Genomic DNA, 12,500 nt, shown 5'->3' on the forward strand with positions numbered 1-12,500 from the left:
TGAATCGTACTAAATCTCCTGGAAATTACAGGAAAACGTCCTCGCTAGTTTGATATTCCACAGTACATTTTTGGTCAAATCGTAACGAAATCGTAGATGAAATACCAGTTAAAATCGCATGACTGTACAAAGGAGACGCAATAACAGAAGATTTAACAGGGAAGCTGCGTCATTGTCTTCATTTTGTCTCAATCCATGACATGCAGAGAATTTGACGAATACGGTTTATTTCCTTGATCCTGAAACATATGGATTCTGATACTTCGCAGGCATTTTCTTAATTCATCCTGCGTAAATATAAAGTATCTTTTGCAAGCGAACGAAAAGCTTACTTCAGTCCAGTCCAAACTCTTCGTCGAGAATAAGCGCTGCCAAAGTTTTGTTAAATAACGAATATTTTGCTTTTGGTGAATTATGGAAACGCTTAATTGTCCACAGCGGCTTCAGCTGACGCGTAAATAATACTAATTTTTCTTTGGTGGATATCGCCCGAGCAGTCCAGATTGTCATCTAAATCACAGGCTGTCATTCCCATAGAATTTACCTCAATCACTTACTTGAAATGGAGAAATCACGATGATACTCGAGAAGCCTGTTCTTCGTCTCTTCTTTTTTTATTTCGAACTCCGCACATCATGACAAACATCTGAAAAATTAAGCTTTTCCCGAATTCTGTTGGCAAAACGGCCATGACATCTATACAGTTAAAGAGATGGCGCATTGACAATTCTTGTTCCCTTTTCAATGTAAAACCGAGAATCGATTCGCTCAGCTTCAACACACGATTCAAAACCTTCCACATCTTCCGCCATTGTCCTTGTCACGCTAGAACGAACAAGAAACATTTTGGTCGAAAATTTGTCACCTGTCAATCATTGTGACTGTGCCGCACCAATCAGAAGCCCCCGTTTGTGGGCGAACGGGTTTTTCAAAAATAGGGGGCGTTTTCCATTTACCAAGAAATTCCGGAAATTCCGGTTGAGATGTAAATGGACACACGTTTTTGGTTCGTTCCACTGGAAAATTTCCGGAATAAACGGAACTTCTGAAAAGGTAGTCCTGTTTTTCCCTTGGAAACTTTCCGATGGAAATGTGTGTTCCATTTACAACTTTTGAAAGGTCTTACCACTTCCAGGCTATTCACGGCCACATTTTTAAATTTTGGCGCGTAAAATCGCAATCACTGGGCGGCGAACGGACCTGAGTTAAATGGAACACGTTTTTCACCCGATGGAAATTTCCACCGAAATTTCCGGAAATTTTTTGTAAATGGAAAACGCCCAGGGGTTCTTCTTGCAAGCGTTCCCTCAGTCTCTTGCCCCAACTTTCGCGCGGCCAGTTTGCAGAAAATCGTTTCGAAGCTCTTCTGTCGAACAGGAACGCTTGCTACGCAGGCTTCGGTTTTCCTAAAAACAGCACTTTCGTTGAATCAATGTTTCTAACAAGAATTCAAATGATACAAGTATTTTTGTCTTTGTAGGGCCGGTTTTTTTTGCTCGCAATCCCCCAGCCTGCAATGGTTGATGTAGGAGTAGTGTGAAAATTTGGTAAACCTTCATTTTAAATCCTCTTTATTGTGTCCTATTTGGCAAATTCAATTTTATCCAGAGTTGCTTATCTGCTCCAGCCTGGATATCATTACCCTGAAAATTATCACAAGAAATAAATATCGTTGTTTATTCTTTCTTTTGGTGAACGAAATTCAGTTATGTTAATGAGACGAATTGCCGAAGTTATAAAAATTAAAATTATTACGAAATTATAGAAATTATATAATGACTGGAAATGTTGTCCGCACTACAAGCTGCGACTTGTCTAGCGAAGGTTTATGGCCCAAGTCGTTCGCGATAAACCACTTTTTAGTGACTGATGTTGTCTACGCAAGTATTTTGAGACAGGCAGGTCGCCCTAAATGATGCCTCACAAGTGCAAGTTTCGTATGACCGATGTTTTAAGGGACGAGTGTTACGACTTAATAATGGATAATCAATCATAGCATAACAATGAAAGAAATGGTATGACCAATTGTTTATTACAGGCTATGCATTCGAAACTGGTCTGACACAAAAAACACATGAACAGTGCTGCTTAACAAAATACGCACACTTTTTGTTTCAGGTAACTTTATTTCTCTTTCCGAAGGATTTCAAACAAGTATAATGATTACATGTCCTTTTCCTCCGTTTTAGAACAATATCCACCGCAGTTTGAAAAAAGACCCAAACTTCAGTATAACGCTGAAGCAGGAAATGACATTCGTCTGCGATGTTTAGTAAAAGGAAATCCACCTCCAACCGTAGCATGGATAAAAGACCAAAAACTTGTTCAATTATCATCTCGAATAAGACTGAATTCGAGAGGCAATAGCACCTTAAAGATAAAGAAGACTCAGCCAGATGACGCAGGAAATTACACCTGCACTGCAACAAATGTTCTAGGCAAAATAAATGCAACTCTGGAACTGCATGTGCATAAAGGTAAGCTTTTGTACCTAGTAAAAGACCTGAAATTTTTCCTGTATAAACAAAAAGGGGAACTTGAAATTAAAATATGAAGACCGGAGCTACAAATAAAAGTCTTGATATGCCGTCTTCCTATTTTGCTTAAATACTTTCTGCTATGTTCCCCTAGCTTACAAAAATGTGTAGCAATACAAGTTAAAAACCATTTTCGTTTTCCTGAGTTTGAAGTGTTTCTCTAGGTCATTCAACATACCCCATCGGCTGAATTCCTACCTGGTAATCATCTTCTTTTCAAAACAGCCTGCACTCTAAATCGCAGATTTAAGAATAGGGAAGGATTAATAACATGCTTCGTTGTTTAACACGCAGACTGACGCAGAAAATTTTCTCCACTTTATTTTGTTATTTATTACATGTTTGATCGAGAAAGCGACTTTCTCTTTTTCAATGATGGATTTTCGAAAACTTGATGCCGAAGAGCATTTATATTGACTCAAACAGTCGAGGTCAGAAGAATGTGATCACTCACGTAATCAATTTGATTTCCTGTCAAAAAAAAAAATGCTGAATAAAAATAATCAGCTCTCCGACAATTCTTGATATAAGCTGAAGCTGCATAACTCCTGTGCGGTGCATGATACCTTCGCAATAAAGAGAAATATAAACTTGTAGATTTCTTCGACTGAGGTGGCCAAAGTATTCATCATCTTCTTGTGTTATCTTCTATAGGGACGTCAAGTCCTCCACCAACAACTCAAGTGCCGACCCCTCGCAAAAGTAGGTGGACAGTGATTTTATTGATAAACTAGACGCTCCGTGAGCGTACACTGGTTTGCCTGTGGTACGTGCAGCGTTCCAGGCGATTTTTCCAAGTCGGGGGTCATTAAGACCATTTAAGGGATCACCCAGAAGTCATACCAGCAGAGGCCCTTTGGCTCACACGTTCATACGACGAAACAGATCCTTTTTTGAGGTTAAAAACCTGGCTAACGGCCTATAAATTAATCATTTGCCAGAAAGAAGAAATTTCTGTCATCTTTAGAAAAAATAGACACGCATTGCTTACGTGTGGTAGTGAAGTAACACAGCGATTTATTCCATATTGTCAACTGAGCTGCGTGTTGTCTTCTAGGAGATTCAAGTTGTCTTTGCGTGATATGTAGCTCTAACAGTGCACGATATTGTCTTGGTATTGTATATCATTGTAGTGCCATGGTAGAAGTCTTGGGTAAATAGCCCTCTGAGAAGACATGTGGTTACTAGCAAAGTACTGAACCCAGATTGAAGAAAATAAAAGGGAATCAAGAAACATTGGCTTCTGGGCTGACATGTTGATCATTTTCAAGTTCCCTCACAACTTCTTTTCACCACAAGTTTAAGCGTGCACTCTGAGCATCTGACAGCTTTGTAATACAATAGTTCACTGAAGTTAACCCTGTCCGGCGGGGTTCGTATCTGGATGGGTGACCTAACAAATATACCCCTCCGTATAACAGAAGCATTGGACCGAAAATTCTCTTTTGACGCTAACAAATGCGAACTAAGCAAGGTACAGATTTTGCTAGGTTGCTTAATGCAAAACAAATGTTGATGCAAAAGTAAATAAATATTGATACACAGTTTTTAGGAAGAGCAGAAGGAAGTTTCCAGGACGGTCGATCGAGAATAAAATATTTTGCCATCAGCAATAAAATTTACGACATGAAAACAACATTAATTTTGAACCGCGGAAATAAAAAGTTACGATCAGCGGTATCATCAGTGGGAGAGTTTTGGTACGTTCAATCATGTTATCTTACTTTTGGCTGCACAAATAAATCGCAAAATCGAAAGTGACATCGAATTCAGCGGGCGCCGTGATCAAGTTACCGCGGCATGTTTACTCGCGAAACAGTGAAGCATCTGTGTCAAATGATGGCAAGATACCGGGTTTTTGTTTTTGTTAGTTTTCTTTTTCTTTCAAGTGTTATAAAGTTTGATAATAGATGTGCGAATTCAAGACAAAGATCACAATCGCCCAATCTTGAGGTTGACCATTGTATCTGCAAAGTCAAAAATTTAATCTCCAGACGAGGTTATTTATCACCAGGTAATTCCATCGTTTTGGAAATAGCAACCACTTTATTATTCACCAGCGTCACAATTTTTTGCCGATTTTGGCGCTCATTTTGTTGAAACGCAATCACGCTTCCAACAGACCTGTCTATTTTCGTGACTAATGCGCTACTTACAGTGCACTACAACAAAAATTCTCCCTTATCTTATTTCAAAACACGAGTGCAAATTTGTTAAGCTCGAAAATTACACAACATGACAAAATTTCACAAAACATGGAAATGTCGCAAAAATCTTTTCCAGCGAAAAATGTATTGAAACAAACAACATATTTGCTATTAAAGGCAAAAAACCCTTCCTATTTGCGTGCGTGCAAAGGAGACACACTCGGTTTCACAAAGCATATGCAATTAATTAAATTTCTGACAGTTCACATTAAACCCTTTTCGAAAGAAACTTGACCGTAAATAATAAAGGACAAAAGAGACAACAAGCTTTCATTCAAATAATTTTTTACTGTCACATTTCCAACTTTTTTTTTTACCTTTGCACAGTTGAGTACAAAATATATGTTACTTGCCAGACAACTTAGATGCGACTTCAGTAAACACTGTGAGACAGACAACAGAGATCACAGATCCACTTAAGGTGTTCGATTCCTTCTCTGTCTCTGTTTCAGTGTTGTACATAACACCACCTTGGCGAAACATTAGAAGTACAGCTTACTTTGATTTCGGCTCGACGGGCGAAAGATTGCTGTCGAAGTCCATTACTCGTCGCTTTTAAGATGCCAGATCGTTATGTTTCACCGCCTGTCTTGACGTTCCATTCTTGAGCTCCATATGGGTATATTTTGTTGAAAGATGTACTAAAACACCATGCGCGTGACAATGACTTCCGACGCCATTACAGGTTAAAAGTTAAGACGAGATTTTTTTGAACATCGAGCAATAAAGCGCGCCAGCGGTCAAAAATCCCATAAGAGCTTGCGCGCATCTTACTTTCGAAAAAAAAAAATAATAAATAAAAATTGCGAGCATACATGTATATAGGCAAGAGAAAGAATTGCCCAATGTTATTTCAGATCAGGACTTGTACCGTCGGCCATATTGTGTCGCGGTGGAAGAGCACATAGAAGTTGTGTTGAGTGCAAGCGATTAGCCAACCATTTTACACAGGTATTTCATTCAGTCACTTCGGAAAGATCTGTAAAGCTTTGAAAAACGTTTTGAAGCGGTGAATTTATCGTATTTAGTTTAACCTTCTTGCAAGGTTATAACCTGTACGCAAATTGTTCGAAAAGATCTGTCTGCTGCAAGATTTCGAGTTCTCCGACTCTGCTAAGAGATCCAGTCTAGAATTAGTGTGCCAAGACTTGCTTTTGGACTATCTTGAGATTGCAAACCTAGGATGAATTCTTATTATACTTCTATTAAAATAGTGTGAACAGTTCTTTCGTCATTGCCTTGTCTGTGATCGGTGGTCTGATATTCGAGTTAGAGGTAGTCAAGTTGATGTGGAAGCAGCTTCTGTCACTTGCGTTACGGTTCAGTGAGGTTTCCTACAGATCGTTATCGGACTGCTGTTGTCGTTACAGCTCGGTGTACTCTATCGCTAGACCTTGCAAAAGGTAATTTTGTCCTTTTTTTTTTTTTTTTGAAAGGTATTGAGTATTCGTGGGTAGGTTCCTTTAGAGTTGATTTTCAGCTTATCTCCCGCACACTTCTTCCGTAAAAAGGTTCGTGAGACCCCCAGTGTTTAAGTGTTTCCTTTTCAGTTCCCCCTTGTGTTCAGCTTAGCTTCAATTGTCAACTTTCAATTTCGATTGTTGAGTTGAATTTATCATAAGATTTCCCACAAATGTTTCATTTTACAATTCACTAGAGTTAAGTCTAGCTTATATCAAAGTTAAAAAAAAGAGTTCTTGACGGTTTGATCTTTGTGAAGAATTGAAAAAAAAAAAAAAAAAGAAACTAGTCCCAGCTGAGCCTCAGAGATTGTAAACAATGTCTTCATCAGTACTTACTTGTAGTATATGTAAAAAAAACCTACAAGGAGGGAAGAATCTCATCCCATAAATGATGTTAAAGGGAAAAATGTCAAGCCTGTAGGAATACCACTATCCGCCTCAGATGTTCAGCGTCCAAATGCACAACTCCCCTGTACAAGCTAAAACATTTAAAGTCACTACCAAAGTCAGTAGATGATTTGTTTCCTGAAGCTGAGAAAACATTTTTGGAAAAAAGTTTGGCTGTGTCGCCCTCATAAGCAGTTTAAGGTGCTGTGGTGCATGTTATGTAAGGTTGCACGGGCTGTCACCCAGTGTAAACAAAAGTGTTCCACAACCCCTGTCTGCAAACAATTCTATTCAAAATCAAGTTGGTTGTGCCCCAGTGTCATATGAACGGACGTCAAAGCGAACTCAGCGGAGGATTTGAAACAAACTTTATAACTGCGCAAGGCAAAAAGTGGCTGAACTTAAAACAGAAGTTGAAAACATGGGTGCCTCAAATGAAGAGATCTGCCAGGATATTGTTGAAGGCCAATTTGATAGGGTAAACTTTCCTTCTTTTTACTCACATGGTAAAATTCTGCCATACATATTCTACCTTACTAGTTGGTTTTTCAGTTTATTTGGATTGATAATGAAAAGATAAACACAATTCAAGGATCTCCCAAGCCCGCGAAACTGACAACATGGCATGCTGTCATGCTTGTATAACAGGGTAAAAGTTACTACCGGTAACCCTACAAAATATAGTAAAGACCCACACATAAGAACCTAGAATTTTCGAGGTCAGGCTGAGCAGGTTCTAATATTTTAAGCTAACTTTTCATAATTCAGGCTGATTACATGTAGTTTCTTTATAGGTTCTTATTTCTCAGAGGAACAACAATAAATTTCTATATTAATATTTTTATTTTATAAGATATTTAGACAGTATTGCACTGTAGCTTTATGGAAAACATATTTCTAGAGAAAATCCAATAAAATGCCAATCAAAGAAAACATATACACAATAACAGGAGTTTTTTCGAGGGTGATTTTTTTGTAAAAGAACCTCTTTTTCTTTGCCAGCCTGAGCAGGCTGTTATATTTCTGGGTATTTTTAAAATGCCAAATTTCAGCCTGTACTAGGTTCTTAAATGTGAGTTTGTACTTTATGCATTATTCCCTAAAATAGAAAACTAATCCAGGGTATAAAGAGTACTCTTTTTGCGTTCTAATAATCAGATCTGAGTCAGTAATTATTACTGACGAATTCAATGTCAGGATATTTTTCCTTTACATTTGATAATAAAAAAATAAGATCACAATATTTTTCACCTCGATCAGTACTTTGCACGAATACTGGCTTTAGCATTGTTTTGGAAACATCATTGTAAACATGTGAACCTCACTCTCTAGGAGGTGTTTCTTACTAGAAACAAGCCATTGTCTTCACTTCTTTCAAATTCCATTCAGGAAAAAGTGAATGCAAACATCATGGAGGGCTTAGCTCTCAGCTACTCCAGAGAGAGGCCTGGAAGTCCCAAACGGGTTGAACTGTTGAGCTGTGTGCCACAGCAATACACAAATAAGGAAATTAAGCAAATGTTCAGGTTTACTAACAGTCGAGGAGAGGAAGTATCATGCACAGACTACGAATTAACAAAAGCTAGACTTTATAGTAAGATGTATGGTCCAGGAGCAGCACTTCCGAAAATAAGATGCCAATATAGTCATAAACTTGCATCAGAAACCATTGCTTTTGTCTTAGAATTTATCCATAATCTAGACAGTGAAGAGTATTCATCTTACAAAAGTGGCCCCTGTGATGGAAAAAAAAATCATGGATAAGTGAATTATTAGGAGGAGGAAATCAACCTGTTTTGTGGTTCAATTAAGCAAAACAAGTCTGCTTTTTATGATAGATATACATTGTAAACAGGAATGTGAACAACTGGAGATTAGACCTATACGCTTTAGTACATTTTTTTAAGGGTTTGTCTGCAGGAAATTTCAAAATAATGGCAGGGAAGGCAGGACTCTAATATTTGCACAAAACTTGGCGCGGAGTATTTCATCCAGGTAGATAAGCAGCTAACTCGTTTAGGTGAAATGCTGAGGAGCCAACGTAAACCAGACATAACTCCAGGATTAATGAGCAAAGCAAAGAAGTTAACGTTAGCAAATAATATATGACTGTTTCCGGTACAAGAAAATTCAGAACGAACATATTTTTGCTATAGAGGGTACATGTTCCAACACCATCTAACAGGAAATTTCAATAGCTTTGCTCTTTCCACACCCCAGCAGTCTAGCTTAAGTTTTTTGGCATCACCCTCACTTTTTTGAGCAATAAAAATTCTTGGAAATGATGTGAACTTTCCAAAAATAATGTACAAGGCAAGGAATGTTGCTGTCCAAATATGAAAAGTACAACCTTCAGGCTGAAGAACGCTCGCACGTGAAGGGACACGTGAAGGAAGCTCGAACGCAAGTGGTTTCGAATGTCAATTATGTAAACAAATCGAGGTGTTGTATTTTCAAACTAAAATTACGCAACTGGTTCAAAACAAAACCACTTTTATTTAGGTAGCACTGAAAAGCTTGCACTTTAACGTTCTGTATTGTAGTGACATGTGTCTGGTACACTATACAATGAACTTACAACAAAGCGGATAAACAGTGCTGCCATAAAGAATTCGTTAACCAATTATCTCTGCCACAAAGGAATCGCGGATGTTTGGAAAAGTTCATGACTTCAAAAGCATTTTACTATGCAAAGTGAAAGCACCAGAGGTGATGTTCAAAATAACAGTATGATCAGTAATCCAGTACTTACCAAATGGAAGCAGATCTCTGGCTGAAAGGGCGATGTTTAAAGTTGAGAAATGCACTACCCTGCAAGTTTGCGGCGAGATCAGACAACCGGTTCAAATACATTTAAAGCAAATAATGCTCAAATCAAGTGTAGAACATCTAGAAACTTTCAATTAAGACGTGCAATTCTTGGTACAACAAGATTTTTGCAGCGTAGCCTGACAAGAAAGAGGTAAGTAATATGGGTTTCGCACAACGGTGTATTTTATTTTCAATTCCCAAACGCATAAAAACTCAAGGATGTATATTCCGCTTACGCTGAAACAACTAACAAAATTACGGTTTCAACAGAACAGGTGAAGTCAAAACCTTCATTTTGAAATGTTGGCAGTTTCATAAAGTCCACAAATAGTCTACTTTGAGCTTTCTTTTTCTCAAGGGATAATTTCGCTCAAATTGTGAATTGGAAAACGCAAGTTAAGCTAGACCGGCTTAACGCTCGACCCTTACGCTAATTGTGCTTTAACACAGCCTTTCAAAGAGATTTCAGAGTTTTAAAGAATCACTTGTCATTGAAATAGCTTAGGTTATAGAAGTAAAACAATTACATACCTTTAATGAATTGACTTGGTAAACCGTCTCAAACCGTCAGAATCAGCCATAACTTCTGTGAAAAACGGCCGGCATTGTTCGCATCTCATGGCAAGTCTACCGAAGCAAATCTTCCATTCGCATCCTAGGGGTTTTTCTACCACAAAATGCTTCATATCCTTCCGACAAAGGTTAGAAATGAGCCAGGGAACAGGACTTTTTGTGAGTCTAAATGATTATGGCGGCCATCAAAATATTCCCTGGCGCGAAACACACGTGATTCCAACTAAAATTGACTGGCGGCAAAAGATTATTATCAATCGGCGACAAAATTAGTTGAGACAGTTGCCAACAGAGCACACTGGCAACTACACATTCATTGTTGCAAAGGAAACTTGTCCAGAAAGTACGTTTCCGGGATACCCCTCCCTCCCCCACCCTAATCAATGTTGTACCGCTGTCGACAAGGCTCGTAGAAAACAGAAAAACACAACATTGTCCCGGGGGTGCGGGGGAGGGGGCCATTTGCGCCGCCGAGCTTGAAATCGACTCTAAAGAATAAGAGTGTCTCAACAATTTTGACGCCGATTGTCTGTATGAAAAAACTTTGCATGAAGTGTAATGACGACTTCTGATAAGCGTTTTTTTTGCATTAATATATGAAATATACACATTTCAATAGCGTTTATGCGTTGTCATGTCATATAGGAATCAGAACATATATATATCACCTTTTTCTTTATTACCGTGATGCAGCAGTCACTGGTATGGTTGCAGACATTTCAGTGTCGAACATGGTTTTCACACAGAAGATTTCTAACGAGATAAGGGCATGTATACGCTTGCCATCTATTTGCGAAGGGCGGAAAGTGAAAGATATTGTCAGGGAAAGTGATATCTCACGGGCTTCGATGTACCGCATAATAAAAAAAGAGAAATTTTAACGCAAGTAATCACTACCGAGAACGTCAATTACTACGGCCAAAATGTGGATGTCGAACGCGCAGCGAAGTTAACTTCACGTCACAAACGCTTATTATTGAGAGAAAGGACATCGTACTAAATAATGACAATTTCAAGACGATTTGTGCAGTGTTTTGGATTTGACATACCTTGAAATAAAGTGATACTTTCAGAACATTGCGTGACGTTTAGCATTCCCTTTTGAAATTCACCATACATAATTCCATTTCAACTTGTTACAAGGGATATGACCCATAAAAAAGAGGGAAATATAAATAGCAAAGACAGTTTATAACTCCTGGGACAAAAAAAGAGCAGCAAACAGTGCTGTACTCAGATTTTAGGAACTCCGCGGACGAGTGGCCACGAGTAACCACGAGTAACCTCGAGTAACCATAATTAACAAGTAGAATAATTACATTATCTTTTTATAATAATCTTGTGGTTACTCGTGGTTACTCGTGGTTACTCATGGTAAATGAGAAAATATTGTTTCTTTACTCCCCAAAACATTCATTTTTTACCAAAACCAGCTCTGCAAAGCATCTGCGACAAGGTGGAAAGTCTTTTTGCACCGACGTAGCAATTTGAGCGTGGAACGTAAATGTGTTCCCCGGCTGTAACAGCCACCATGTCTGTTTCGCGTTCATCTGCGACACCACTTCGATCAACAAAATCGGCTTCTTCTGATCAATTGGAGTTAGAGGCATAACCCTTTAACAAATCCATACTTTAACGCCACTGACAAATAGCGTATTAAAGAAGGCAAAAGTGAACAGGTCCTTTGCACTTACGTCGCAATCCTCGCTTCGCACAGGACAACGCATTTTTCACACTCGAAAACGAGAATAATAAACTATCCGCAATTTTTTAGACCTGTAAAAAGTCTTTCACTCATGTGGTCATATTGACGGACAGACTGGACTATAGGTGCCCGTATAAAGGGTATAAAGGAAGTTTTCTGAAACAGACAATCGGCGACAAAATTAGTTGAGACAGTTGCCAACAGAGCACACTGGCAACTACACATTCATTGTTTGCAAAGGAAACTTGTCCAGAAAGTACGTTTCCGGGATACCCCTCCCTCCCCCACCCTAATCAATGTTGTACCGCTGTCTACAAGGCTCGTAGAAAACAGAAAAACACAACATTGTCCCGGGGGTGCGGGGGAGGGGGCCATTTGCGCCGCCGAGCTTGAAATCGACTCTAAAGAATAAGAGTGTCTCAACAATTTTGACGCCGATTGATGGTCTTTTTGGCCGCGCAATGCTCGAAGTTCAAAAAAATCTCGTCTTAATCATTCTACTGTGTCCACCAGAGAAATCTACGCATTTCCTACTACCCTCTCGATCCTAAGAAAATAAGCGCAGAAGGTTCTATGCACAAAGACACCACTTAGCAGAGGAGTGACAGGCAAGACTTTTACCGACACGGAAAAAAAAACGAAAAAAAAATAAAACCAACAAATGAAACGCAGATTCTGACTGGGTTTGCCATACTGGCAACCCAGTAAAAAGTAGTCCAGGATATCAAATCGTTCCATTCCAATCATTTGCGCATTCTGCCGAAAGTTAAGAAGTGTCTCAGTCCATGGTCTTCATATCATTCACCATTTATCTCTA

At 38.8% G+C, this 12,500-nt stretch overlaps 1 protein-coding gene across 1 annotated transcript in view; it reads left to right on the plus strand.

Annotated features, from left to right (window-relative positions):
• The window catches only part of LOC137972652 (uncharacterized), a 39,253-nt gene that overhangs the window by 13,151 nt on the left and 13,602 nt on the right, over positions 1-12,500 (plus strand). Inside the window, exons 3-4 of the mRNA XM_068819386.1 lie at positions 2,143-2,477; positions 3,192-3,239. Coding sequence (XP_068675487.1) covers positions 2,143-2,477; positions 3,192-3,239 — 383 coding nt within the window. The remainder of the gene's footprint in view (positions 1-2,142; positions 2,478-3,191; positions 3,240-12,500) is intronic.

Source organism: Montipora foliosa, chromosome 10 (genome assembly GCF_036669935.1).
Source record: "Montipora foliosa isolate CH-2021 chromosome 10, ASM3666993v2, whole genome shotgun sequence".
NCBI classification, from domain to species: domain Eukaryota; kingdom Metazoa; phylum Cnidaria; class Anthozoa; order Scleractinia; family Acroporidae; genus Montipora; species Montipora foliosa.